This window comes from Aotus nancymaae, unplaced genomic scaffold, assembly GCF_030222135.1.
Source record: "Aotus nancymaae isolate 86718 unplaced genomic scaffold, 86718_ANA_hifiasm-v0.15.2.pri h1tg000004l, whole genome shotgun sequence".
Taxonomy (NCBI): domain Eukaryota; kingdom Metazoa; phylum Chordata; class Mammalia; order Primates; family Aotidae; genus Aotus; species Aotus nancymaae.
The window spans coordinates 30,213,483-30,239,954 of NW_026988415.1; the positions used below are offsets into that span (position 1 = coordinate 30,213,483).

Genomic DNA, 26,472 nt, shown 5'->3' on the forward strand with positions numbered 1-26,472 from the left:
GTGCCTGGCTATATTATGAGTTCTTTTATCATTTTTCTGGTTACCTGACATTCTTATGTGTCAACTTACATGTTGTCACAGTTTGCTGCTTCTTTTTTTTTGTATTTTTTTTTTTTTAGTAGAGATGGGGTTTCTCCATGTTGGTCAGGCTGGTCTTGAACTCCCGACCTCAGGTGATCCACCCGCCTTGGTCTCCCAAAGTGCTGGGATTACAGGTGTGAGCCACTGTGCTGGCAACAGTTTACTGCTTCTATTTTGCAGTGAGCTCAGACATTAGATGACCAGAGTTTTCAAAAAATGATGTAACAAATAAGCAATAATGGCTCTGAATAAACCTGAGGAACTTTTCTCTTAGAAAAATAATGAGTTTTAGTGCATGGACTATGTGATATCTCTCCTGGATGTTTACCTGTCTCTGAATAATTGTAGTAATTCCTAATTCTCAGGTTCCCAACAACTGCAACTACTAGATGGCCAAGTTCCAAATATCTGAGGTACTATAATATGCCTACAATTTAGGTACATCTTTCCTAAAAATTCTCAATACTTTCTTTGATACACACTAGGAAAAGATAAGACTCAAGTGGAGAATTTACTTTGAACCTTAGACTTAATTATTATCAATTTAGTGACTTGTGTATAATCAAACAAAATGTATAGGCCTGCCATTGATCTAGAAGTTTGTAGGAGAAACAGAAGGATGGCATAATCACAATCCTTTTGCAACATACGCTTTGATTGTTTAATGTGTATTTGTCTGAAAACAGTTTAAGATAATATATGATAAAGGGAAAAAGTAAGTTATAGACTACAGGTATTGTCAAAATTGAGAAAAGAAAGAAAATTGCTATGGACTGGAATAGTCAGGAAGAATCTCATTATAATTGGGTTTAGAAAGACAAACAGGATTGCAGAGATGAAGAGAAAGGGAAAAGACAACCTTAAGGACAATCATGTTCTTCTACTAACACTTCTGATACCTACCTACCAGTAGAAAAACAACACAGGTATTGTGCAACACTTACTGGTCATTTTCTGCATGTCAGATGCTTTATTATTATTACATTTTTTTTTTGAGGCAGAGTCTTGCTCTGTCGCCCAGGCTGGAGTGCAGTGAAATCCACCTCCCAGGTTCAAGTGATTCTCCTGCCTCAACCTCCCAAGTAGTTGGGATTATAGGCACCCATCACCATGCCCAGATAATTTTTGTATTTTTAGTAGAGATGGGGTTTCACCATGTTGGCCAGGCTGGTCTTGAACTCCTGATCTCAGGTGATCTGCCTGCCTTGGCCTCCCAAAGTGCTGAGATTACAGGTGTGAGCCACCGCGCCTGGACCAGATGTCTAAACTAATTAATACAACTTCGTAATTCATCAGCGAGGGGCAAGGAGGATTGGTGGTGAGTAGTCATAAAAACTATATGGAGCACAATTTAAAATAGTATGGTAGTTCTCATTTTTTTAAAATTAAAAGTTGAAATGAAGAAAAGGGATGTACTATAACTCACGTTTTCTGTTTTAACCTTCCACCATCAGTATCTGTTGGCTGAGACTGTAACTTCTCTTCATCATCTGACTGTGCCGCGTCATTACTGTAAGAAGGGGAAGTTGTTTTAAAAGAAACCATTTCTTCTACACTTCTTCTTCTTTTTTTTTTTTTTCCTGAGACGGAGTCTCGCTCTGTTGCCCAGGCTGGAGTGCAGTGGCGTGATCTTGGTTCACTGCAACCTCTGCCTCCTGGGTTCAAACAATTCTTCTGCTCAGTCTCCCGAGAAGCTGGGACTACAGGAGCATGCTGCCATGCCGGGCTAATTTTTTGTATTTTAGTAGAGATAGGGTTTCACTGTGTTGCCCAGGCTGGTCTCGAACTCCTGAGCTCAGGCAATCCACCCGCCTTGGCCTCCCAAAGTGCTAGGATTACAGGCGTGAGCCACTGTGCCTGGCCTATATAATTTTAATTTAAATGATGGACCTTGAGAACTGAAAGGCTTCAGAAATTGAAGAAAAGAATCTTTAAGCAAGGTACAATGTACAACATATAAATGAATGCAATTTAGAAACTTATGAAAAACCTACAAACAAGGCTTTTGCTTGGCAAAAATATGCTATAGAGAAATAATAAAGTAACTTGAGGGCATCTTCCTTGCTACTTATTAGGTACAACATGCATTACATTTAATAAAATAGCTCCTGCTTTTGCAGAAATGATTCCTTAGGTCGACATACATCTCATAGTAAAGTCACTCATTTCATTTTAAAGCCATTTTCTGATCCTACAAAAACAGTGCAAATATTTATACAATTTATGATCCTTAAAGCAAGGTTTCAGAAGACTAAGTGTTCATTCTACACAGCTTTTTAGCCTCAATGTTTTTTGTTGTTGTTGCTGTTATGATTTTTTTTTTTTTAGTAGATATGAGGTCTTACTATGTTGCCCAGGCTCCTCTCTAACTCCTGAACTCAAGTTATTCTCCTGCCTCAGCCTCCCAAAGTGCTGAGATTACAGATGTGAACTACCACACCTGGCTGCCTCACTGTTTTTTATTATCTCAAGTATAATATAAATCATTAAAAAAAAGAAACTAAGTGCTATGGGATTTAATATTTATACTATTTCCCCCAAGTAACTGTACAGTCATAATGGAGAGTCAAGTTAAAGAATACATACATTATCTAACTCTATTTTAATTTCAGAATAAAAAAAAAGGGTGAATGAAACCAAGTTAGGGATTGTCATAGTTTATTAACAGAGAAATCTTAATGACTCCGAAATAATATAAATGACAAATGACAAATAACAACATTAGGCCATACCTTACATATTCTTTTGTCCTTCTCATGATGTGTAGAGTGAGAGGATTAATGCCTGTTGGTAGTTTCTCTTCTGCAAGACTCAAAGGTATTTCTTCTCCAGTATCCAGGTTCTTAATCATTACACTGGCTAAAATTTCCTGAAGTTAAAAAAAAAAAAAAAAATCACACCAAGATTACCTACAATTTAATTATATTTTTGAGTCTACAGAATCTCCCAAAATGTAAGCTAAAGGGCTAAAGGCTTTTTAGATACATTCAATACTGCCACAATAAATTCTAAGATTTTTATTGAGATATAATTCACATACCACAAAATGCGCTCATTTAAAGCACATAATTCAATGGTTTTTAGTATATTCACAGAGTTGTACAACCATCACCACTAAGTCAGAACATTTTCTGCACCCCAAAAGGAAACTCTCTACCCATTAGCAGTCACACCTCATTTCCCTTTCCTCCTAGCCCCTGGCAAATACTAATCTACTTTCTGTCTCTATAGATTTGCCTATTCGGGACATTTCATATAAATTAAATCACACGGCCTTTTATTTACATCGGTTTCTTTAACTTAGCATGACGTTTCCAAGGTTTATCCATGCTGTAGCATGTACCAGTACTTTATTCCTTCATTCCTTTTAATTGCTGAAAAATATAACATTGTATGAATATACCACATTTTATTTACCCATTAATTAGTGATGGACATTTGGGTTGTTTCCACTTTTTGGATCTTATGAATAATGATGCCATGAATATTTGTGTACATTTTCTGTGTGAACATATGTTTCCATTTCTCATTGGTATATACAAAAGAATGGAGTTGCTGGTTCATGGTAATACTATGTTTAACATTTTGAGGAACTACCAAACTGTTTGCCAAAGTGCAATATTTAAAAAAATGTATTGCTTTAAAGAAACATAAACTAAAATTTTGCTGTAAAATTTAATTCTGAATAAGTTGGCTAATAGGCGCATACTAAATTTTAATGGTAAGAAACCATTAAAATAAAAAAAAATTATGTTGGTATAACATGTATTTATAAAATCAAGTTCTTTTATTATTATTATTTAAACAATTCTTTTTCTTGAGACAGAATCTCACTCTGTCACCCAGGCTGGAGTACAGTGGCACAATCTCAGCTCACTGCAACCTCTGCCTCCCAGGTTCAAGTGATTCTCCTGCCTTAGCCTCTGAGTAACTGGGATTACAGGCGCACACCACCATGCCTGTCTAATTTTTGTATTTTCAGTAGAGACAGGGTTTCGTCATGTTGGCCAGGCTGGTCTCGAACTCCTGACCTCAAGTGACCTGCCCACCTCAGCCTCCCAAAGTCCTGGGATTACAGGAGTGAGCCACCACACCTGGCCTCAATATCATGTTCTTTTAAAGCTCACTTTCTATAATACATGAACCTTGCTTTTAATATATTTATTCCACTATATAACAAAAAGGGCAAGTTTAAGTCAGAGATGCAACATCCAACATATCAACAAAACAAAGACAATCTTCAATCTTCATTTTTTCATCTGTATTTTTTTTTTTGTCTAACAGCAATAAACTTAAAAAAATGTTTAAATTGTAATAAACTACACATAACATAAAGTTTAACATTTTAACAATTTTTAAGTATATAGTTCTGGGTCATTAAATACATTCACATTGTTATGTAACCATTATTATCATCCAACTCCAGAACATTTTCATCTTCCCATTATGTCTTTTGTACTTTATGTTTTAAGAACAAAAAAATCTATTTCTACCTCATCAGTAAGCTCTCTCCCAGAGTTGGATCTAGGTCTCTGAGGGCCCATCACTTCACCTGCTATCGTCTGCCCATCAGGTGCTTTTCCATTTTCCTGGAAATATAATTTTATAAACAGAAATTAGACTGAATCAATTTCTATAAATTTTCAATTACCACACACAGTTCTAAAGAATTTCATAATTCAGATAATGGAGTCTGCTGAAAATCTAAATGGAACACTACATTTCAGTCCTTCATTTTTCCCAGCATGCTGAAAAACATTAGGAACCAAAACTATTGCTGCCCATGAAATAATGTCTTAGTATTCTTGAAAACAAATAAATGTTCTATTTGAACCTGACCAAAAAAGTATTTCTCTACTAAGAGGGCTATTAATCTGGACTGTATGTAGCTATCTCAAATGTAGGGGTCAGAAAACTTCTCTCTATAAATAGCCACACAGTAAATATTTTAGGCTTTTTTGTTCATATAGAGTCTTTATTGAATATTCTTCTTCTTATTTTAAATGACTTTTAAAAACGTAAAGAACATTCTTAGCTTGGGGACCCTACCAAAGCAGGCCACGACTGATCCTTGCTTTAAGGCTATAACAAGACTATAGTGTCATATGTTCTAGTCCAGTAACACGGCCCACCATAGCTACCAAGTAAGTAGCTCTGAGATGCAGAATCTAGCTGTGGTAAAATTAATGTTATCAAGTCTTTTGTGTAGCCCACTGCCTAGTATATAAAGTTTTTTCTGATTGGGAAAAGGAAATTATAAAAAAAAAGTCTTCCATTTTGAGCAATACAGGACAGGTAAATATAGACTACAGTTGGTGTTTATTAGTACCAACAATATTACAAATAGTAGCATCTGTCATTTTTTGAATACCTATTACCTGCTAGATACTTGGCATATTTTAGCTCATTTCAAACCCTCAAGGAAGGATTTTTCCTCCATGTTATTGATGGAGCATCTGAGATCCAGATGCTAAACAGCTTGCTAGGCTCACCCAGTTAGTTTGCAGCAGAGCTGATCAAGAGAAGTAAGGAGGCCAGATTTGGGGAACAAAGAAATATTTGGTCTGCAAAACATAGAAGCCTCAACAATCAACAAACCAGTCAGTTGGAGACAGCTGATAAAGCCTATATGGAATAGAACACTAATTCACCAACCTGGGCAGTAACTATTTTATCTCCACTGGTAGCACTTGCCAAATCAAGAGAAGGCTGAGACTCCTTGACCGTACTCTCTGAAGCCATGTTTGCAGTTAGGAGAGAATCAGACGTAATATTCTCTTTGGGAACTGCAATGATAATGATAATAATAATAATAACAATTACAACCTTTTTTGTTTGATTCTTATAACAACCCTGTGAGGAAAGTGGCTTGATTATTCTCATTTCCTATTCAGGGAAATCATGGTTCAAACAAGTTATTTAAGTTCCTCAAGACTAGACAGCTCATACAAAAAAAGATGCAGGACTTGAATTCAGACTTTAGGTCTCCAAATCCCATGTTTTTGTCACCGTTCCACTCTCTCTCAGATGGTAATAGATTTGAAAGTTTGAGTCTGCTGAAGTGTTCAATTAAAGTAACTTTCACAAATGTAAACATTTTTACATTTTGTCTATTACTAAAGAAATAATTTTAATAACTTGGTTGCCAGTGTTTTTTTTTTCAATAAACTGAAATAAAAGCAGAAAGGTAAATAGTTTCAACTCTAAAATTTCACCACAAAGAGTTATTTCTCTCTCTTTCTTTTTTTTTTGAGACAGGGTTTCACTCTGATCACAAAGGCTGGAGTGCAACGGCATAATCTTGGCTCACTGCAGCCTCTGCCTCCCAGGCCCAAGCAATTCTCCTGTCTCAGTCTCCCAAGTAGCTGGGACTACAGGCATGTGCCACCATGATCGGCTAATTTTTTTATTATTTTTTTGTTCAGATGGGGTTTCGCCATGTTGCCCAGGCTGGTCTTGAACTGAGCTCAAGCAATCTGCCTGCCTTGGCCTCCCAAATTGCTGGGATTACAGGCGTGAGCCACTGTGCCCAACCAACAGAGTTATTTCTCAATTAATACTTGCCATCTAGATCAGGCGTTTTCAGAGTCTCAAATTCCAGTTCGCTTTTCTTTTTTCTTGGTGGTGGAGCAGGTCGAGATGGAGGTGGAGGTCTAGGAGGTGGGAAATTAGTTGGAGGAGGTGGGCGTGCTGGAACAGGCTTCTTTGTACTAGCCACTATATCAGGTTCGGGAGTAAGGTGTCTTGGGGGTTTGGCAGGGGCCACTTCTTCCCCAGTGGCAAAATCTTTAGTAGATAAGGAGTCTGAGGACACAGGCTCTAGAACATCACTTCCTTTGACTTCCACTGCCTCCTTGTTGAATACTTCTGTTTCAGTTTCAGGCACATTAAGCTGCTCAGTTGAACTTACTTCAGTTAACTTCATGGTTTCATCTATTGGTTTCTCACAGGTTTTATCAGAAGGAAAACATTTTTTTAATTCTAATTCAGTCTCTTCAAATGTATTCTGACTCTCTGCTGTTTGGGATTCTTCCTGTAGTACTTGATCTGTGGCTAACAGTCCGGGTATATTGCTCAGATCTGTTCTAGCCACAATAGGACTGGCAGTAGCCTGATCAGAGAGTTCTTTTCCTTTGGAATCCAAAGAGTCATCTTCAAGCTGTAGTACTTTCTGACTCTCCTCAATAATACTTTCAATAATCTGATGAAAGGGTTAAAAGCAGTTTTTAAAAATGAAGCTATTTATAAGAATATAATAACAGCTAATCATTTACATAGTACTTAGTACATGCCAGGCAATGTTCTTAGCACTTTACATATTTTAATCTTTACAACAACCTTATGAGATTCCACTCCTACTGTCACCATTTTACAAATGAGGAAACTAATCAAATGATTTGTCCAAGGTCGCAAAGCAAGTGAGTGATGAAGTAGGTATAAACCCAGGGAGTTTGATTCCAGAATCTATACTCTTAACCCTCATAATAAGGAATTTGTGTTAATACTTAGGCACAAAAGGTCAAATAACCCTGTAAAATCAAGTTCAATCCTAAACTTACATTAAGACTCAATATCCTGATTCATTTACATATTTATGCGAAACTAGTTATAATACCAGCCTACTGGTTTGAGCCTACTTAACAAAACCATGATAATCCAAATCCGCCCAGGAGAAGAATTCAAGTTGTTTAGCTCTGAACTCAAGCTTATGACCCAAAAACCAGCAGATGCAGGGAGATTAACATTCTTAAACAGACTACACCTAAACTCCACTATATAGAGTGATGGCAGGACCATGAAAAGAGTCCAAATACCCAGTTAACCTTGTCTTATCCCTCCTTTTCTTTCTTTCTTTTTTTTTTTTAAACGGAGTCTCACTTTGTTACCCAGCCTGGAGTGTAGTGGCATGATCTCGGCTCACTGCAACCTCCGCCTCCCCTCAAGCAATTAATTCTCCTGCCTCAGCCTCCCAAAAAGCTGGGATTACAGGCGTGTGCCACATGCCTGGCTAATTTTTGTATTTTCAGTAGAGATGGGGTTTCACCATGTTGGTCAGGCTGGTCTTGAACTCCTGACCTCAGGTGATCCGCCCACCTCGGCCTCCAAACATGCTAGGATTACAAGCATGAGCCACTGTGCCCGGCCCCCTTTATTTCTTACACGTAGTTGAAAATATAAACAAGCTTTCTATTATCTTCTACTAACATTTAGAAAAAAATATATTTTCTCCCCAGTCTTGTCATTAAATCTCCCAGATCACTTATCCCGCCACCATGTCCAACCATGAATAACTTCTGCTTTCTCAATTCCTTGACTTCAGAAAGTTAATGGAATGTATCACAGAATCATCCTAATCTGGTTTACTACAATTTCATGCAAACTTGAACTGGGTATTACTGCTGCTCAGTAATATTCATCCTTAATTCCTTAGCATGTTTGATATGTTAGTTTTTCTCAATCTTCAAATTGTTAACCTTAGAAATTACCTTGTTTTCACCAGAACTAACCAGAGTCCAACTAATTTGTCAATTAGGTGGTTACTGAGCACTGAGAACCTCAATGATAACAGTGATAGCAGAAGTCATACCACAATGGATTTGGGAATTAATAAGAGGTAAAGATATAGAGACATTAGCACGGTCTGCATTTTCAAAAATCTTAGCTATAAATGCAAAAAGACTTCAATAAAGTGACCTAGCACTTTTATAACCTGAAGGGAAGAAACCACTGGAAAAGAAGATAATAGAGCAATGTTCTGGAAAAGAAAGGAAAGAAGGCCTACTGTGTATTAGAACTAGTATATACATTTTCATTTAATTGTCATACAGGCCTTTGTGAGGTAGCTGGATTACCTCCCTTCTAGAAAAGCAGGACTCCGAGGTAAAGGCATTAAGAACTTTGCCAGTCACACAATTAATAAGCTACAAAGCCAAGATTGAAATCCAGGTCTTTCTTAAAAATCCAGCGATCTTTGTATTATACCATACTACTCTGGACAGAAAACAAGAATACTAAATCTTCAGTGATGGATGACATGAAAAAGAGGTAAGAAATGAAAATATATAGGTAAAGGAAGTGAGAGATGATAGAAAGGAATGAGTTCAGGCTTATTAGCCTCTAATACTTACGTGGAGTAGAAAACAAGGTTATCTGCCAAAAGTAAGGGGGGGTGTGAGTGGGTACAGTGAGCATGAGGAGAGTATAAAGGTTTGAAATAATCACTACGCATAATGGAAATGTCTGTGCCATAAGAGGGGTCTAAAATGTGGTTGAAAATCCTGTCTTCCCCAATCCCTTATCTAAGAACAATCTCTCCCTCCTCTGAACTTCTATTTTTCTTCTTACTGTTCAGTAAAGTATGAACTATAAAACAAATACAGAGCAGTATATGGGCTAGCTCTATTTACTTTCTCTACACCAGATAATTAGTTCCTGGAGAGCAAGGTCCATGTTTTCTGCCTCTTGATATGCTCCATGATGCCTTCTTATGGTGCCTAGCCCTGTCATTTTTTTCTGGGTTTTAGGAGGCAGTTAAAAGGGAAAGAATAAGGAACAGTGAGAACCAAGACATACATAGAGACGATTATGCTAAAGCACTGTTTGCTTCCAAAAGCTCACTGCAGCCAGGCACAGTGGCTCACGCCTGTAATCCTAGGACTCTGAGAGGCCGAGGTGGGCGGATCACCTGAGGTCAGGAGTTCAAAACAAGCCTGGCCAACATGGTGAAACCCTGTTTCTACTTAAAATACAAAAAAAAAAAAAAAAAAAAAAATTAGCCTGGCGTGGTGGTGTGTGCCTGTAATCCCAGCTACTTGGGAGGCTGAGGCAGAAGAATTGCTTGAACCTGGAAGGTGGAGGTTGCAGTGAGCTGAGATCACACCACTGCACTCCAGCCTGGGAACAGAATGAGACTCAAATCTCAAAACAAAAACAAAAACAAAAACAAAAACAAAACAAAAAAACAAAAACCTCACTACTTTCCCAGTGATTACAAAATAAAAAGCACAGTTTAGTATGACACAAGGCATTGCTATAATCTGGCCCTAACTTTTCTCTCTAGTTCATCCTCAAATGTTCTGCACGTTCCCTACCTCCATGCCTTTAGAAATGCCTTTCCTCTCCCATCTTGGCATGTCCAAATCTTATGCATTCCTTAAGAAACAGCTCAGATGCTACTTCCTCCATGAAGTCATCCTCATTCCTACCCCCAAGCAAGAAGTCTCCTTTCCTTTGTGTTCTTACAATAGTTTGTAAGTGTATTTGAACACTTACTGCATTTAGTTTTGTGTTTATCCAATTTCCTCTACTAAAATGTAAGCTACTTGAAAGCAGAGTGTGCCGTCATCCAGGGTATATCCCCATAGTCTTTATCATTAGCGATTCATACTTAATTTAATTGAAAAGGCTAGAACGTAAAAAGCTATTATTTAGCATCTTAAACCTCACTCTGCTCCATAGTGTTTTCTCACTACTTTTTCAACTTTTAAACTCTCCTTAAAAACATCTTTTTGGCCGGGCATGGTGACTCACGCCTGTAATCCTAGCACTTCGGGAGGTGGGGTGGGCGGATCACGAGGTCAGGAGATCGAGACCATCCTGGCTAACATGGTAAAACACCGTCTCTACTAAAAACACAAAAAATTAGCCGGGTGTGGTGACACGCACCTGTAGTCCCAGCTACTCGGGAGGCTGAGGCAGGAGAATCGCTTGAACCCGGGAGGTGGAGGTTGCGGTGATCCGAGATTGTGCCACCGCACTCCAGCCTGTGCGACAGGGCGAGACTCTGTCTCAAAAAACAAAAACAAAAACAAAAACTTCTTTCTCCATTAACTAGAAATAGTTACCCATTTGTAATTTTTCCTAAGAAAAACATTCTTTAAAAAGATAAGAAAAGCTATAGTGGAAAAAATAGGAATATTTTAAGTTTCAACAATAAAAATGGCTAGATATATTGTAATCCATTTACTTGATGGAAATCAATGCATCTGAGTACAGAAATCATATAGAAATATGAGGAAAATCTAAAAATGGTAAAAGACAGAATATAAAATTCTACCTACACTACAATTAGGCAGAAAAATGTATGCTAATAGATGAGAACCAGAAGGAAATGCTGAAAAATCAAGACAACTGTGTGTTATAGTATAGAATTGTAGGCAATTTCTTTTTTTTAAAAAAAATGGTTCAATTCCTGTTAATGTACACTGGTATGCAGTCCACCATTTGTTCCAAAAGGGAATATTTTTCTTTTAAACGACAAAGTATGATCAATATTAAAATATGTAGTCTGGCTGGTCACAGTGTTGCACACCTATAATCCCAGTGCTTTGGGAGCCTGAGGTGGGTGGATTGCCTGAGCTCAGAATTTCGAGACCAGCCTGGGAAGCACGGCAAAACCTTGTCTCTACATAAAATACAAAAATTAGCCAGGTGTGGTGGCACACAGCTGTAGTCCCAAGCTACTCAGGAAGCTGAGGTGGGAGGATCACTTAAGCCCAGGAAGTAGAGGCTGCAGAGAGCCATGATCGTGCCACTGCACTCTAGCTTGGGCGAGAGTGAGATCCTGCCTTTAAAAAAAAAAAAAAAAAAAAAAAAAATGTAGTCCATTAAAGTTCTAAATTCCATCAGGATAGAACAATGATTTTCCATTAGGGGTTATTTTGTTCCATACCCCTCCCCAGACATTTGCTGATGTCTGTCATAACTGGGGGTTGGGGATGCTACTGGCATCTAGTAAGTAGAAGCCAGGGATATTGCTAAAACATATTACAATGCACATAATAGGCCCTACTCTCTATTAGTCCAAAATGTCAAATAACACTATTGGAGAAACTCTGGGGTGGAGAATGTGTCATTCTGTTATCCTCTGGAGAACCATTGGCTAGAACATTGCCTAGGACACAGAAAACACTTAAAATATTTATAAATGAATAAAAACACACCATCCTGTCTTTCTCCTTGAGTTTTATTCTGATACTGTGAACTGCCCATTTTCAAATTACTGATCTTGTGCTTGGTCTCTTCTAGTAAACCAACCTTTGAAGCTTCATAGCATCAATTTTTTAAAAGGTATCAAAGGTACTATCAGAATAAGGACTTCTTATAACTTCTGATCCTAAAGACATCAGAATGTTGCTGCGCTGAGCTTTTCAATACCCATAACTCCTGGTAGTAATCTCAGGAATAGTTAGGGCTTATTCTGATGAAAATACAATACAAAATAAAATATTTTACAAAATACTGTCACAAGGATAAATTACCAATTAGACTATGAAAAGGACTTCTAAAAAGCCTGAAATGTCTTCAACCACAAATTTGACAGATTCATGAAATATTTTCTGAACATCAACCATGTACAGAGCACTATACTAAAAGAATATAAAAACTGTTTGAAATATACCGTATAAATATGTGTGCTATAAACTAATATTGATATTATATCTTTCCAACCTTTTTAGACACATCTGGTTTCAATTCTTGTACAGGTGACTCATTTCCAACTTTGTATGCAGTATTCTCTGTTTCCTGTTTGAAAAAGAAAAGAAATAGAGACCAAATGACATCTTTTCTTTAAAAATACACTTTAAAGGGGGACAAATGAGAAAATGTTGCATTAATAAATCAAAGGCCCTTAAAGGGCTTAGATTTCTTCTTTTTTTGGGGGGAACGGAGTCTCACTCTGTCACCCAGTCTGGAGTGCAGTAGCACCATCTTGGCTCACTGCAACCTCTGCCTCTTGTCTCAGCCTCCCGAGTAGCTGGGAATACAGGCACGTGCTACCACACCTGGCTAATTTTTGTATTTTTAGTAGAGACAGCGTTTCACCTTATTGGCCAGGCTGGTCTCAAACTCCTGACCTCAAGTGATCTACCCGCCTCAGCCTCCCAAAGTGCTGGGATTACAGGCATAAGCCACTGTGCCCAGCCTAAAGGGCTTAGATTTCTGAATACTGATTGATGCCCAGAAATTTTATGCCAAATGGGACCATGTAATTTGCATAAGAAAGTTACCAATCAGCACTATTCTATTATTCTGCAATAGGATATTTACCTTTAAATGTGAAAACTTGCTCAACTTTTTAACATTAGAAAACTGTAACGGAAGATAAGAACTTCTAAGTACCTTTGTAGCTAAAAAGAATTAAGGATTTAAGCAAGGGGTTGAATCAAAATTATTGTTTTTCCCAAAGCATTGCTCCAAAAATATGCACAAATACAAAAGTATGCAACACAGAAAACCACATTTAGGGAATAGTTTCCTTAAAATTCCACATACTTTAGATAAAAGAAATCAAGACTTAACCAGAAGTTAAATGAAGCCCCTAAAAGTATGAAAAAAAGATGAAAATAAACCCACCAAAAATACATATATATCTACGTATACATTTATATACACATACGTACATATATATATATATTTGGGAGGTTAGAAATTGGTACTGCATTTCTGCTGGAAAAAATAGGTTAAAATAGGGCAATCATATTCGCAAATCTCAATACAATACTCTTCTCAATCTTAAGTTGTCTTTCTACTTATGGAAGTACAGCAATTTGAATGCTACTCTTGATAATAAGAAAAAAATCATAATTCTTTGTACACATCACAGAGCTTGTTAGAGGAAGGTCACTATAACCATTTCAGACAGATAAGGGACCCAAGGCAAAGTAATTATTTATACAGTTATACAAGTATCAGGATATGATCATAATAGGCTCATTAATAAAATTACTCCGGAGATTATTAAAATGATAAAGATTTAACGTGCCAGTGAAATTTCTGTAGAACTTGCATTATCTTTGAGCATGGAATTCCTCTTCAGAATTTGGGGAATACTACCAATCTTACACAGATTTTTCCAGAAAAAAATTGTTTCATGGACTCTTAAGTGTTAGATAAAATCCAAACTCTACCAAGGCCCATGAAGGCCTAAACACGACATGGCCTCTGCCTTCATTTTTGTTATCTTCTACATTCCTCATCTCCCTCAAATATCACTCCCCCACGATTACACTCTGGCCAATAGGATGGTTCCTTGCCATCAGGGTCCCAGCTCAAGTGCTATTTTATTAGAAAATACTTCCCTGACCATCTCAAAACAGACTTATCTAACCCCTTAACTTTCTATCATGCTATCCTATTTTTCTTTTTTTTTTTAACTTTTAAATTCAGGGGTACATGTGCAGATTTGTTACATAGGTAAACTTGTGTTATAAGGTTTTGTTGGACAGATTATTTCATCACCCAGGTATTAAGCCTAGTACACATTAGTCATTTAACCTGATCTTCTCCCTCCTCCCACCCTTCACCTTCTTATCGCCCCAACATGTGTTGTTCCCCCCATGTCTTCATGTGTGCGCATCACTTAACTCCCACTTATAAGTGAGAACGTGCAGTATTTGGCTTTCTATTCCTGCGTAGTTTGCTAAGGATAATGGCCTCCAGCTCCATCCATGTGCCTGCAAAGGACATGATCTCTTTCTTTTTTATAGCTGTGTAGTATTCCATGGTATATATTCACATTTTCTTTATCCAGTCTATCATTGATGGGCATTCAGGTTGACTGCATGTCTTTGCTATTGTGAATAGTGCTGTAATGAACATTTGTGTGCATGTGCCTTTATAATAGAACGATTTATATTCCTTTCAGTATATAAAAAATAATAGGATTGAAGAGAGGATGTCAAAATATCCTTGTTTGCAGACAATATGATCTTATATCTAGATAACCCACAGTCTCAGTCCAAAAGCTTCTTAATTTGATAAACAACCTCAGCAAAGTCTCAGGATACAAAATCAATGTGCAAAAATAACTAGCATTCCTATACACTAATAACAGTCAAGCCGAGAGCCAAATCAGGAACATACTTCCATTCGCGACTGCCACAAAAAGAATAAAATACCTATGAATACAGCTAACTAGGGTGGTGAAAGGAGAACTACAAACTACTGCTCAAAGAAACCAGAGACGACACAACAAATGGAAAAACACTCCACCTTCATGGATAGGAAGAATCAATAGTGTTAAAATGGCCACACTGCCCAAGGCAATTTATAGATTTAATGCCATTTTTATTAAACTACCATTGAGATTCTTCAAAGAACTAGAATTTATTTTAAAATTCATAAGGAACCAAAAAAGAGCCTGAATAACCAAGGCAAATCCTAAGCAAAAAAGAACAAAGCTGGAGGCATCATGCTACCCAACCTCAAACTATGCTACAGGGCTACTGTAACCAAACAGCATGATACTGGTACAAAAACAGACACACAGACCAATGGAACAGAATAGAAAACACAGAAATAAGACCGCATACCTACAACTATCTGATCTTTGACAAACCTTATGAAAATAAACAATGGGGAAAGGCTTCCCTATTCAATAAATGGTGCTGGGATAACAGTATCCTATTTTCCTTCATTGCACTTACCGTTTGAAATAACCTTATTTACTTGCTTATTTTTTTGTCTATTCCCTGTCCCACTAGAATGTAAGCTCCATGAGAGCATGGACCTTGCTTGTTCTAGCTACAGTTTGTTCAGTACCTAAAACAGTGTCCGGCACTAAATAATCATTTGCTGAATGAATGTTGAATGATGCATGCTTTCTTCAGTTAATACATACATCTTAAGTATATATAGGCTTTAATTGGATCCTGATTTTATATGAAAGAAGGCCAGGCATGGGCTGAAACCTGGACTTAGAGACCAGCCTGAGCAACATAGTGAGACCCCGCCTCTTAAAAAAAAAAAGTCAAGGAAAGTGGTACACATCTGCAATGCCAGCTACTCGGGAGGTTGTGGCGGGAGGATTATTTAAGTCTAGGAGCTTGAGGCTGCAGTGAGCTATGATCATGCCACTGCATTTCAGCCTGGGCAAGAGAGCCAGACCCTGTCTCTAAAAAGAAAAAAAAGAAAAAAGAAAAAAAAATCTAACCAACACCAATTGGTAAGATAACCTTGACAAGATGGAGGGAGAATACTTGGAAGCTGATCACCAATAAGAATAGTTGATACTCAGCAGAACAGGGTCCATAGGAAACCATAAAAAACAAAATAACAGTTGACGCATATTAGAGAAACACCTTCAACTGTCCTACTAATTATTTTTATCCAATTATTTTCTAGTAACTGTTCATCAGTACAAAAATCAGAAGCATTGTACAACATAATTCTGTGGCTATTTTCCCTGAATTAAGCTACACAAAATTACACATTAATAATCTTTGGACCTCAATTTGATTAACTGACTGATTTTTAGAGGCAGGGTCTCACAGTTTCCCAGGCTGGAATACAGCGATCCTCCCACCTTAGCATCCCAAAGTGTTAGGATTACAGGCGTGAGTCACTGCACCTGGCCTATTTGTCACTGCGCCTGGTCTAATTTGTTTCAATTATTTACTTATAAAAGATTAACATTCCCACACTGGCCAAAACTGCCAAGCAGTGATTAGACTTCTATTTTATTTGGCTTTAACAAAACTGTCTTGGAGTCTGAACTTTTAAAAGATAGCAACTCCTTTAAGGTACTCTGTTGTTTTAAGTCATAAGCTTAAAGGAGTGATATGGCACCTACCAGAGGGCCTGATCTCCAGAGAAGATTTCTTAATAAAATCAGACTTAGGATTTATAGTCAACTATGATTCTCTCTCAGTGATGTATAAGATCCAGGTCCTTCTAATACCTTGATCAGGCTTTTGGGACAAAGGAATGGAGGCCAAGAATGCACAGACAAGCAATGCCAACTTAGTTACACTTGAGACAGTCCATTACCTACTTCTGGTGATGTGCTGACCCATTATTAAAATGCAGTACTTACTAAATCCCAGCTTCCCCACTATCAGGCCATTCCTTTAACTCCTATCTATCACAGTATCAAAAGTTTGCTTCCTTAAAAGGTATGGTAGCTTATTCAATTTTTAGCAATTCATATCACAGTTACCTCCATCTGTGTTAGATAGTAGAGAGCTGTCTGTAACTCCCTTGCAGCATTTGGTTATAAGATTTCAGCTTTTTAATTTTAATAAACACTCCCAACAAAGTATTTGTATGAAAGTGATCTACACTCACAGAAATCTTCATTATTACCTACTAAAGAACATTAAGCTAAAAATATTAATTATAGAAAAATTCAGGTAACTTGTAATTTTTAGTAGTAAGGGAAGGGAAGCTACTAAAGTGAAAATTAAAAAAAAACCAAAAACCAGAAATGTGACTTCCACTCTTTTTGCTGATACAATTGTTTAAAAAAGTAAACAATTCTTAAATCGCTATCATATCCATACTTCCATTCCTTTCCTCTCAATGCTGTTCCCTTTGTTGTAGTCTTATGTCTTGATATTTTAACTGCCTCTTGACAGCTTTCTCTGCACTTTAGTCTTTTTCCTCCAAACTTTATTCCACCCTTCCACCAGTTTTCTTAATTGCCCAGCCAAAAAAAAAAAAAACCTTGGGCAACATAGCTGTAAGACATATAAAAATTGACTTTTTAAATGTCCCATTTTAGGCCTGGCACAGTGACTCATTCATGTAATCGCAATGCTTCGGGAGGCTGAGGCAGGAGGATGGCTTGAGGTCAGGAGTTTCAGGCCAGTTTGGACAACCTAGCAAGACCCTGTCTCTAAGCAATAAAAAAAAAATAAACTAGCTAGGTGTGGGGTTGTGAGTCTGTAGTCCTAGCTACTTGGGAGTATTAGGTGGGAGGAGTCTTTGAGACCAGGAGTTTGAGGATATAGTGAGCTGGGATCGTGCCACTGCATTCTAGCCTGGGTGACAAAGTGAGACCTTCAAAAAACAAAAATATCCTGGTTGGGCCCAGTGGCTCATGCCTGCGATCCGAGCACTTTAGGATGTCAAGGAGGGTGGATCACTTGAGGTCATTTGAGACCAGCCTGGCCAACATGGTGAAACCCTGTCTCTACTAAAACCACAAAAATTAGCTGGGTGTGGTGGCAGGTGCTTATAATCCCAGCTACTCAGGAGGCTGAGGCAGGAGAATCGCTTAAACCCGGGAGGTGGAGGTTGGAGTGAGCCAAGATTACACCACTGTACTCCAGCCTGGGTGACAAGAGTGACTCCATCTTAAAACAAAACAAAAACAACAACAACAAAAAACCCACAAAAATAATCTGCTTCAAAAGTTTAAAGATCAGAGTTCTTTTCTAAATTTTTTAAAAACTTGAGACAGAGTATCACTCTATTGCCCAGGGTGGAGTACAGTGGCACAATCTTGGTTCACTGCAACATCAGCCTCCCAGCTCCAAGTGATTCTCCTGCCTCAGCCTCCTGAGTAGCTGGGATTACAGTCGTGTACCACCACGCCTGGCTAATTTTTGTATTTTTAGTAGAGATGGGGTTTCACCATGTTGGTCAGAATGGTCTCTAACTCCTGATCTCAGGTGATCTGCCAGCCTTGGCCTCCCAAAGTGCTGGATTATAGGTGTGAGCCACCGTACCTGGCCTCTTTTCTAAATTAAAATTTCAGTTTCTAAAATTAAATTATTTAATTTTTAATTTGTAATTGACATATAATAATGATACATATTTACAGGGTACAATGTGATGTTTCAATGCATGTACACATAGTATTATGCTCAAATCGGGTAACCTGACATTCAAGGCTCATGACAATCTGGCCTTAATTTACTTTTCCAATACTCTACCACTGAAGCTTTTACACTGGTCACACTAGTCTTTCAATTCTCCTAGCAAATCCCATGATTTTGCACCTTAATTAGTCCCTACCATTTCCTAACTACAATGCTTTCCCAATATTTCTCTATCTACCTACACGAACTCTCCCAATTTTCAAAGCTCAGCAAAAGTTCTATTTCCCTTTTCTCTGCTATTCTAGGTAACAGTGCTCTCATGTCAACTCTATCTTCCTCTTGCTCCTCCAAACCCCTTGTGGCAGTTAACATGTCTAATCTATTTTACAAACATTGAGACCTCATAAATCACCCTCTTACATACATGTCTCTTCCATCAGAGTGTAAAATCACCAATAATCAGAACTGTATCAAGCCTTTCTTTATATTAAGGTATCAATAGATATACTGTTATTCATAATATACACTCAATACCCTCAGTACACCTTTATCATAGAATGCTACTTGGCAGTAAAAAGAAACAAACCACTGAACAACTTGGATGGATCGCGATCCTTTCAGCCAATCCCATAACATATACAGAACATTTCTCAAGTAAGAAAATTAATAGAGATGGAAAACAGATTTAGGGATGATATGGGGAAGGTGGTGGGTGTGATTATAAAGGGGTAGTACAAGGGAGATCTTTGTGATGATGAAATAGTTCTGCACCTTGATGTGATTGTTTGTTACACAAACATACACCTATGATAAATTGCCACAGACTATACACTCACATTGCCATGTCAAATTCCTCATTTTAAAATTGTACTATAATTAAGATATAACCACCAGGGAAACGGTGAAGAATATACAGAACATACAGGACCTTTCTGCATTATCTTTAACACTTCCTGTGAATCTATAATTATTTCAAAATAAAAAGTTAAAACACTGAACAATATCCAACTTCATATTTATTTACTAAATATGTATACTCGTCATCTAATTTTATTCAAGTTAAGGACAATCTATAATTACTGGGGTAAAGTAAATTCTCCAAATCTATTTGTTATTATCTAAAAATATCTTAGAGCTAAATGACTTTTAAGATCTATAAGCATAAACAGTAATTGCCTATGGATATGAAGTTTGAGAGGTGGGGGATAAGAAGTGGAGGGAAAGCTACATTTTCAACCATATACCTTTTGTCCTGAGTAAATTTCAACCCTATGCATATATTACTTTTAAAACTGTTCTTATTAAATATTCAGTAAATACAAAATAATTTTTATTTAACATAGGAAAAGAATAAGCTTTCTTAATTAGTTTTCAAGTCTCTTGTGTATCCTTCTCCATTTCTATTACAATCTCTCCCCCTCAAAAAATGACCAATATCCTAAATTTTGTGTTTATCATTCCTTTGTAATTCTTCAGTTTTACCATGCTTGTATCTCTAAACAATCTATTCTCTAAACAATATATTCTTTAGTTTGGCATGCTTTTGAACTTAATATAAATGGAATGTTACAGTATATTTTTTCTACGAGTAGTTCTCCCCTACTCAACAGTTTAGTGCTGAAATTCATCCATGTCACTATATATAATTCATTCATCTCTACTGCTGTAGAATATTTCATATAAATATACCATAATTTATCAAAGAGACTGGTATCCAGTGTGTATAAATAGAAGGTCGGTATACTGGAACTGAAAAAAATAGAGCATGTTTGAGACTACACAATACATATGAATATACATATACACATATACAATAAATACTCTATCTGATATAAATAGTTCTGTTTGGTGATATACTTAAAATGCCTCTCAGTGGCATAATGTCTCAATACCAAACTCCTCTGCCTGAATATAAGCTGGAATTGATTTTTATATATAGTGATGATGGTACATGAGCCCACAAGAAGTATACATGAGTTTCAGTTACTGTACATTTTTGTCATGCAAGTATTAATTTTTCTTTCTTTTTGAGACAGAGTCTTGCTCTGTCACCCAGCCTGGAGTATTGTGGCAGGATCTCGGCTCAACGCAGCTTCCATCTCCTGGGTTCAAGCAATTCTCCTGCTTCAGTCTCCCAAGTAGCTAGGACTACAGGTGCGTGCCACCACACCTGGCTAATTTTTGTGTGTGGTTTTTTGTTTTTTGTTTTTTTTTAGTAGAGATGGAGTTTCACCATGTTGATTTGAACTCCTGACTTCAACTGATCTGCCCACCTCAGCCTCCCAAAGTACTGAGATTACAGGCGTGAGAGACTACACCTGTCCAAGTATTACTTTTTCAACACATGCGCACACGCGCACACACACACACATTCTTTTATTCTAGATATTATCACACACACACACACACACAATAGTGTTCTTTTATTCTAGATATTATAAACCAAATAAAAATTAGTTAAAATCAAAAAATACAGTTCCTTCCTTACAGCATAATATTTAGTTTGGTATTTCTAGAGTATCTATTTATACCAAGTAGGACATAATGACAATATTACTGAGCACAAAATAAGTAAAAGAAAGCAAAACCAAGAAAATGAAGAATTACATATAAACACGAAAACGATACAATTTCTAAAAACATAACTTTCAGAAAGTACAACTTACCTTGAATGTTGAAAGCCCAACTTTTCCTGGAGACCTGTTCAGAAATAAAAGTAAGGAGGTGTTGAATAGAGGAGATGAGAAGAGAAATACTTCTATACACTTATCACAGACAAGTCCACATTTAAAAAACGTGCATATATTTTAGGATTGAAAAGTCTTGTGTGCATATAGAAAACGTAGAAAACATTAAAAAGTGGAGAAGAGGCCAGGTGCAGTGGCTCACGCCTGTAATCCCAGCACTTTGGGAGGCTGAGGCAGGTGGATCACCTGAGGTCAGGAGTTCAAGACCAGCCCGAACATGGCAAAACTGTGCCTCCACAAAAAATACAAAAATTAGCCAGGCATGGTGGCGCATGCCTATAATCCCAGCTACTTGGGAGGCCGAGGCAGGAGAATCACTTGAACTAGGAGGCGAAGGTTTCAGCAAGCCGAGATCATGCCACTGCACTCCAGCCTGGTCAACAGAGCAAGACTCCGTCTCAAAAAGGAAAAAAATAGAGAAGACTAGTCTGGTCAACAGAGTGAAACCCTGTCTCTACAAATAATTTAAAAATTATCCAGGTGTGATGGTTATTGCCTGTAGACCCAGCTACCTGGAAGGCTGAGGCACGAGAATCGCTTTAGCCTAGTAGTTCAAGGTTGCAGTGAGCCATAATCGTGCCACTGCACTCTAGCTTGGGTGAGAGAGCAAGATCCCATCTCTTTAAAAAAGAGAGAGAGAGAGAAGAAGAAGAAATTAAAGTGATTCATATATAATCTTATCACCTAGAGATCTGAGTATCTTTTGTCTTCATATATGTGTGTGTGTGTGTGTGTGTGTGTGTATAGTTGTATATGACATAATACTACAACAAATATCCTTGTAAATGAAAATTTGTACATTTCCATAATACATCTCCTTGAAATAAGTTTCTCTAGAAGTGGGATTAGAAGTCAGAAGTATACAAACTTTCCAGAATTTTGAGAAACTTTCTCAAACGCCAACCAGAACAGTTGTACTTGTTTACACTCCTACTGCTCTATGGATGCCTGTTTCTTAATACACTCACCAAAACTATTATTTTAAACTTTTTACCAATTTGACAAGCAAAAGTATATCCCATTGGTGTTTTAATGTATACTTCAATTTCTAGTGTAGATTAAAATTGTCATACATATTAGATATTTACATTGCTTTTGAAGAGAGATATCATTTTTGTTCTCAGCTTTTTCTTTTCTTTTTTTTTTTAAAGACAGTCTTGCTGTTGCCCAGGCTGGAGTGTGGTGGTGTGATCTTGGCACATTGCAGCCTTGACCTCCCGGTCTCAAGAGATCCTGCCTGAGTCTCCCAAGTAGCTGGGACTACAAGCATGCACCACCACACCCAGCTAATATTTTGTATTTTTTTTTTGTAGAGATGGCATCTCACTATGTTGCCCCTGCTGGTCTCGAACTCTTGGGCTCAAGCAATCCTCCCACTTCAGTCTCTCAAAGTACTGAGATTACAGGAATGAGCCACTGTGCCCCGTTCTCAGCTCATTTTTCTACTGGAGCAAGACTGTTCTGAAACATAGACTACTCTGGGTGTAATATATGTATTTTTGAGACAGGTCTCACTCTGTTACCCAGGCTTGAGTGTGTAGTGACATGATCATGGCTCACTGCAGCCTCAACCTCCTGGGCTCAAGTAATCCTTCCACCTCAACCTTCCAAGTACTGGGACTACAAGTAGATGCCACCATGCCCAGCTGATTTTTGTACCCTTTTTTATAGAAACAGGATTTACCATATTGCTCAGGGGTGGTCTCGAACTTCTGGGCTCAAGCAGCCTGCTTGCCTCAGCCTCCCAGAGTGCTGAGATTACAGGAGGGAGCCACCAAGCATGGCCTGGATGTAATGATTTTTAAAAGTAATTTTTCACCAATTATTTTCACCCCTTCCCTGGCATTTTTTTCCGAATAGGAACAGTCTGATATCTGCTTCAAAGCATAAGGCTACTTAGTATACCTTGGAGTTATGCAATAAAAAAGTTTTATATAATATACCATTCCTAATTTTTTTTTTTTATAAAATCTAATGATTACATGATGCAACTTTGACTTGAAAGGCACCTTCAAGATGATCTAATCACATAGCCTCTTTTTACAGATAAAGAAACAGATTCTGAGAGATTAAGTGACTTTTCCCCAAAGTCATATTTTGGAGCACAACCAAGAAAAGCATCGAGTCCTACTAACATGTTTTTTATATGCCACATTGGGTAATGACATTTGGTAGAGGAATCCTTGACCTCTAATAAAAACTTAGTTTGATAAAAAATTACTTTTGAATAACAGAAAATGAATCCCTTTATGCAACAAACATTTATGGGCTGGGCACAGTGGCTCATGCCTGTAATCCCAACACTTTGGGAGGCCAAGGCAGGAGGATCACTTGACGTCAGGAGTTTGAGACCAGCCTAGGCAATATAGTGACACTCGATCTCTACAAAATAAAAATAAACCAGCCAGGCGTGGGGTTGAACACCTGTAGTCTTAGCTACTTGGGAGGCTGAGGTAAGAGGATCACTTGAGCTCAGAAGCCGTGAGCCATGATTGTGCCACTGCACTCTAGCGTGGGTGACAGAGTGAGACCTTGTCTCAAAACAAAAAACAAAACCAGACCCCCAAAACCAACATTTATGAATTATCTACTATGTACCAAGACTAGAGATACAAAGATAAATTAGATACAATTCTAGTTTGCAGGAGGGGTTAAAGTTTGTTTAGAAAACAAAAAAAAAGTAGTTGTCATAAAATAGTACCCATTTAATTACAATGTCTGTCAACATAAATATGTGTTAACAAAGGACAATTTCCAGAAACGAAAACTTATATTGCTAACTATTTGGGTCCTCTAACAAACTTATACTGCAATGTATCAAAATCCTGTTTATCTAGAGTTGATTAGTTAGGACTGAGGCTAATTCACATTCAATAAAAGATTCCACACAAATGGATGTCTTAAATAATACAAATGCAATCAAAACAACAACAAATATTAAAAAGTAAAAATGAAAAACCTTTTTTTCTTTTTTTGAGATGGGGTCTCACTTTGCTGCCCAAGCTGGTCTTGAACTCCTAGCCTCAAGCAATCCTCCCACCTCAGCCTCCCAAAGTGCTGGGATTACAGGCATGAGTTACTGCACCTAGCCCAAAAATTCTTTAAGGGGCATAAATTTCCATGCAGTACAAATTCAGAATACCAATCACCTGCAACAAAGGCATAAAGGCAAGAAGGGTAAGATATTTTAAAATTATGCCCCATATGAGGTAGAGAACGGAAGAAATTTGGCCTTTCCAGCAACCCTCACACCTTGAGAAATCTGACCAGGCTTTTTAGCTGTCTGTCAAAAAAAAAGAACAGGAAACCACATTTCTTGTATGTCACTGGCTTCAAAAACAGCACTCTCTGGCTGTTGATTCATAAGATCAAAGTTACTGGCTAATTATTGACACGTATGGAAATATTCTAGATGGACTCTGGTGGGGCTTTACATATAACTGTATACAAACTATATAGAATAATTTATTATTTCCTTCTCAAGAGACAAGGAGATAGTACAATACAGGTTTTTGAGCAGATGAACCTTGCTTGAATATTGTTTCTACCATTTATCCTATGTGTGATGAAATCATTTAATTTCTCCAAGCCTCAATCTCATCCTCTGCAAAAGGGGGTAAAACCATCTGTTTTATAGAACTGCTATGAGGATTAAGTGAGTGAGTACATGGGACACACGATAGCGTAGCCTCTTCAGCAGCTCTGAAATGCTCAAAGTTTCTCAAAGGCACTTTGTCACTCTGTCAGTAGTGGGGAGCCTGAGACTAATTTCTGGAATACAGAAAAAGTTCCCTATAGCCTGTAAAACTCTAGCACATTTAACAACAGGGAACACGAAAAAGCCAGATCATATTGAGCTGGTGATTAAAATGGGATCCTCCTTGCAACTGGGTGACATCACTAAATAAAAAACTAGTAACAAAAGACACTCATGTTTGAAGCATATTTTAAATGTTACAAAGTTGTTAAGGCCTTGGTAGGTAGGAATATTTCAAACTACTACAGTTTCAAGTCTATTAAGCCTAAAACTGTCTTTAACAGGGTAGTCTATAAGAGAATTCTTTTGTGACAAATTTTTAAATCCATTTATAGAACATTAATGACTAGTAAAAAAAAAAAGTCTTATTTATAACTTGCAAAGTTGACTAAAATGCTTTGTATCATGGGCCAAGATGAAAAAAGAACAATTCATTTCATCCTAAGAAGCAATAAAAACATTATTTAGTATTACCACACAAAACTTTCCTAATAGGGGCCGTGTAAAAATAATAAAACACTGCATGTTCTCACTCATAAGTAGGAGCTGAACAATGAGAACATATGGGCACAGGGAGGGGAACATCACATACCGGGGGGCCTGTCGTCAGGTTGGGGGTAAGGGGAGGGACAGTATTAAGAGAAACACCTAATGTAGACGACCAGTTGATGGGTGCAGCAAACCACCATGGCACAGGTACACCTATGTAACAAACCTGCACGTTCTGCACATGTATCCCAGAACTTAAAATGTAATTTAAAAAACAGAAAAAAAATACAACGATGGCTATCATTTATTAAGGATTTGCCAAAAACTATTAACACTTAACATGTTTCAGCTTCTTTGGTCCTCATAGCCCTCCTATTAGGTGGTTATATTACTTGCTCTATTTTACAGAACAAAAAACTGGCTTGAGTCAGATTAGATCATATACACTGTACAGCTAGTAAACAGCTGGGCCAGAATTTGACCCTAGGCAGTCTGACTCCAGAGCCCATTCTCTCAACCACTTTGCAATATTGTCTCCTCTCTGGGTAAGGATTTAAAAGATAATTATGAAAACATTGTAATTGGTGTTGTGTATCAGCACCAAACTAAAGGCAATTAGAGCTGCTTCTTGAATTGGATTAAATTAAGTCAAAGGCTCTGAATCCTGACTTGCCTTTAACAGCTACAATCAACACCCAATTGCTGTGGCACTGCTAGGGAATGAAATAATGAAATGTTCCATATGTAAAATTTCCAGAGAGATGAAGCTTTCGAGTGCCAAACTTTTGATAATATTTGAACTATTTTTGAATTTAAAATCTCAAAAGCAACTTGTAAATAAGTTCGTGAGTAG

At 37.5% G+C, this 26,472-nt stretch overlaps 1 protein-coding gene across 1 annotated transcript in view; it reads right to left on the reverse strand.

The window, feature by feature from the left end:
* WDR44 (WD repeat domain 44) overlaps positions 1-26,472 on the reverse strand; it is a 92,795-nt gene that overhangs the window by 41,522 nt on the left and 24,801 nt on the right. Inside the window, exons 2-8 of the mRNA XM_012475991.2 lie at positions 21,293-21,326; positions 12,532-12,606; positions 6,646-7,282; positions 5,737-5,867; positions 4,575-4,670; positions 2,814-2,950; positions 1,508-1,591 (exon numbers count right to left, since the gene is read on the reverse strand). Coding sequence (XP_012331414.2) covers positions 1,508-1,591; positions 2,814-2,950; positions 4,575-4,670; positions 5,737-5,867; positions 6,646-7,282; positions 12,532-12,606; positions 21,293-21,326 — 1,194 coding nt within the window. The remainder of the gene's footprint in view (positions 1-1,507; positions 1,592-2,813; positions 2,951-4,574; positions 4,671-5,736; positions 5,868-6,645; positions 7,283-12,531; positions 12,607-21,292; positions 21,327-26,472) is intronic.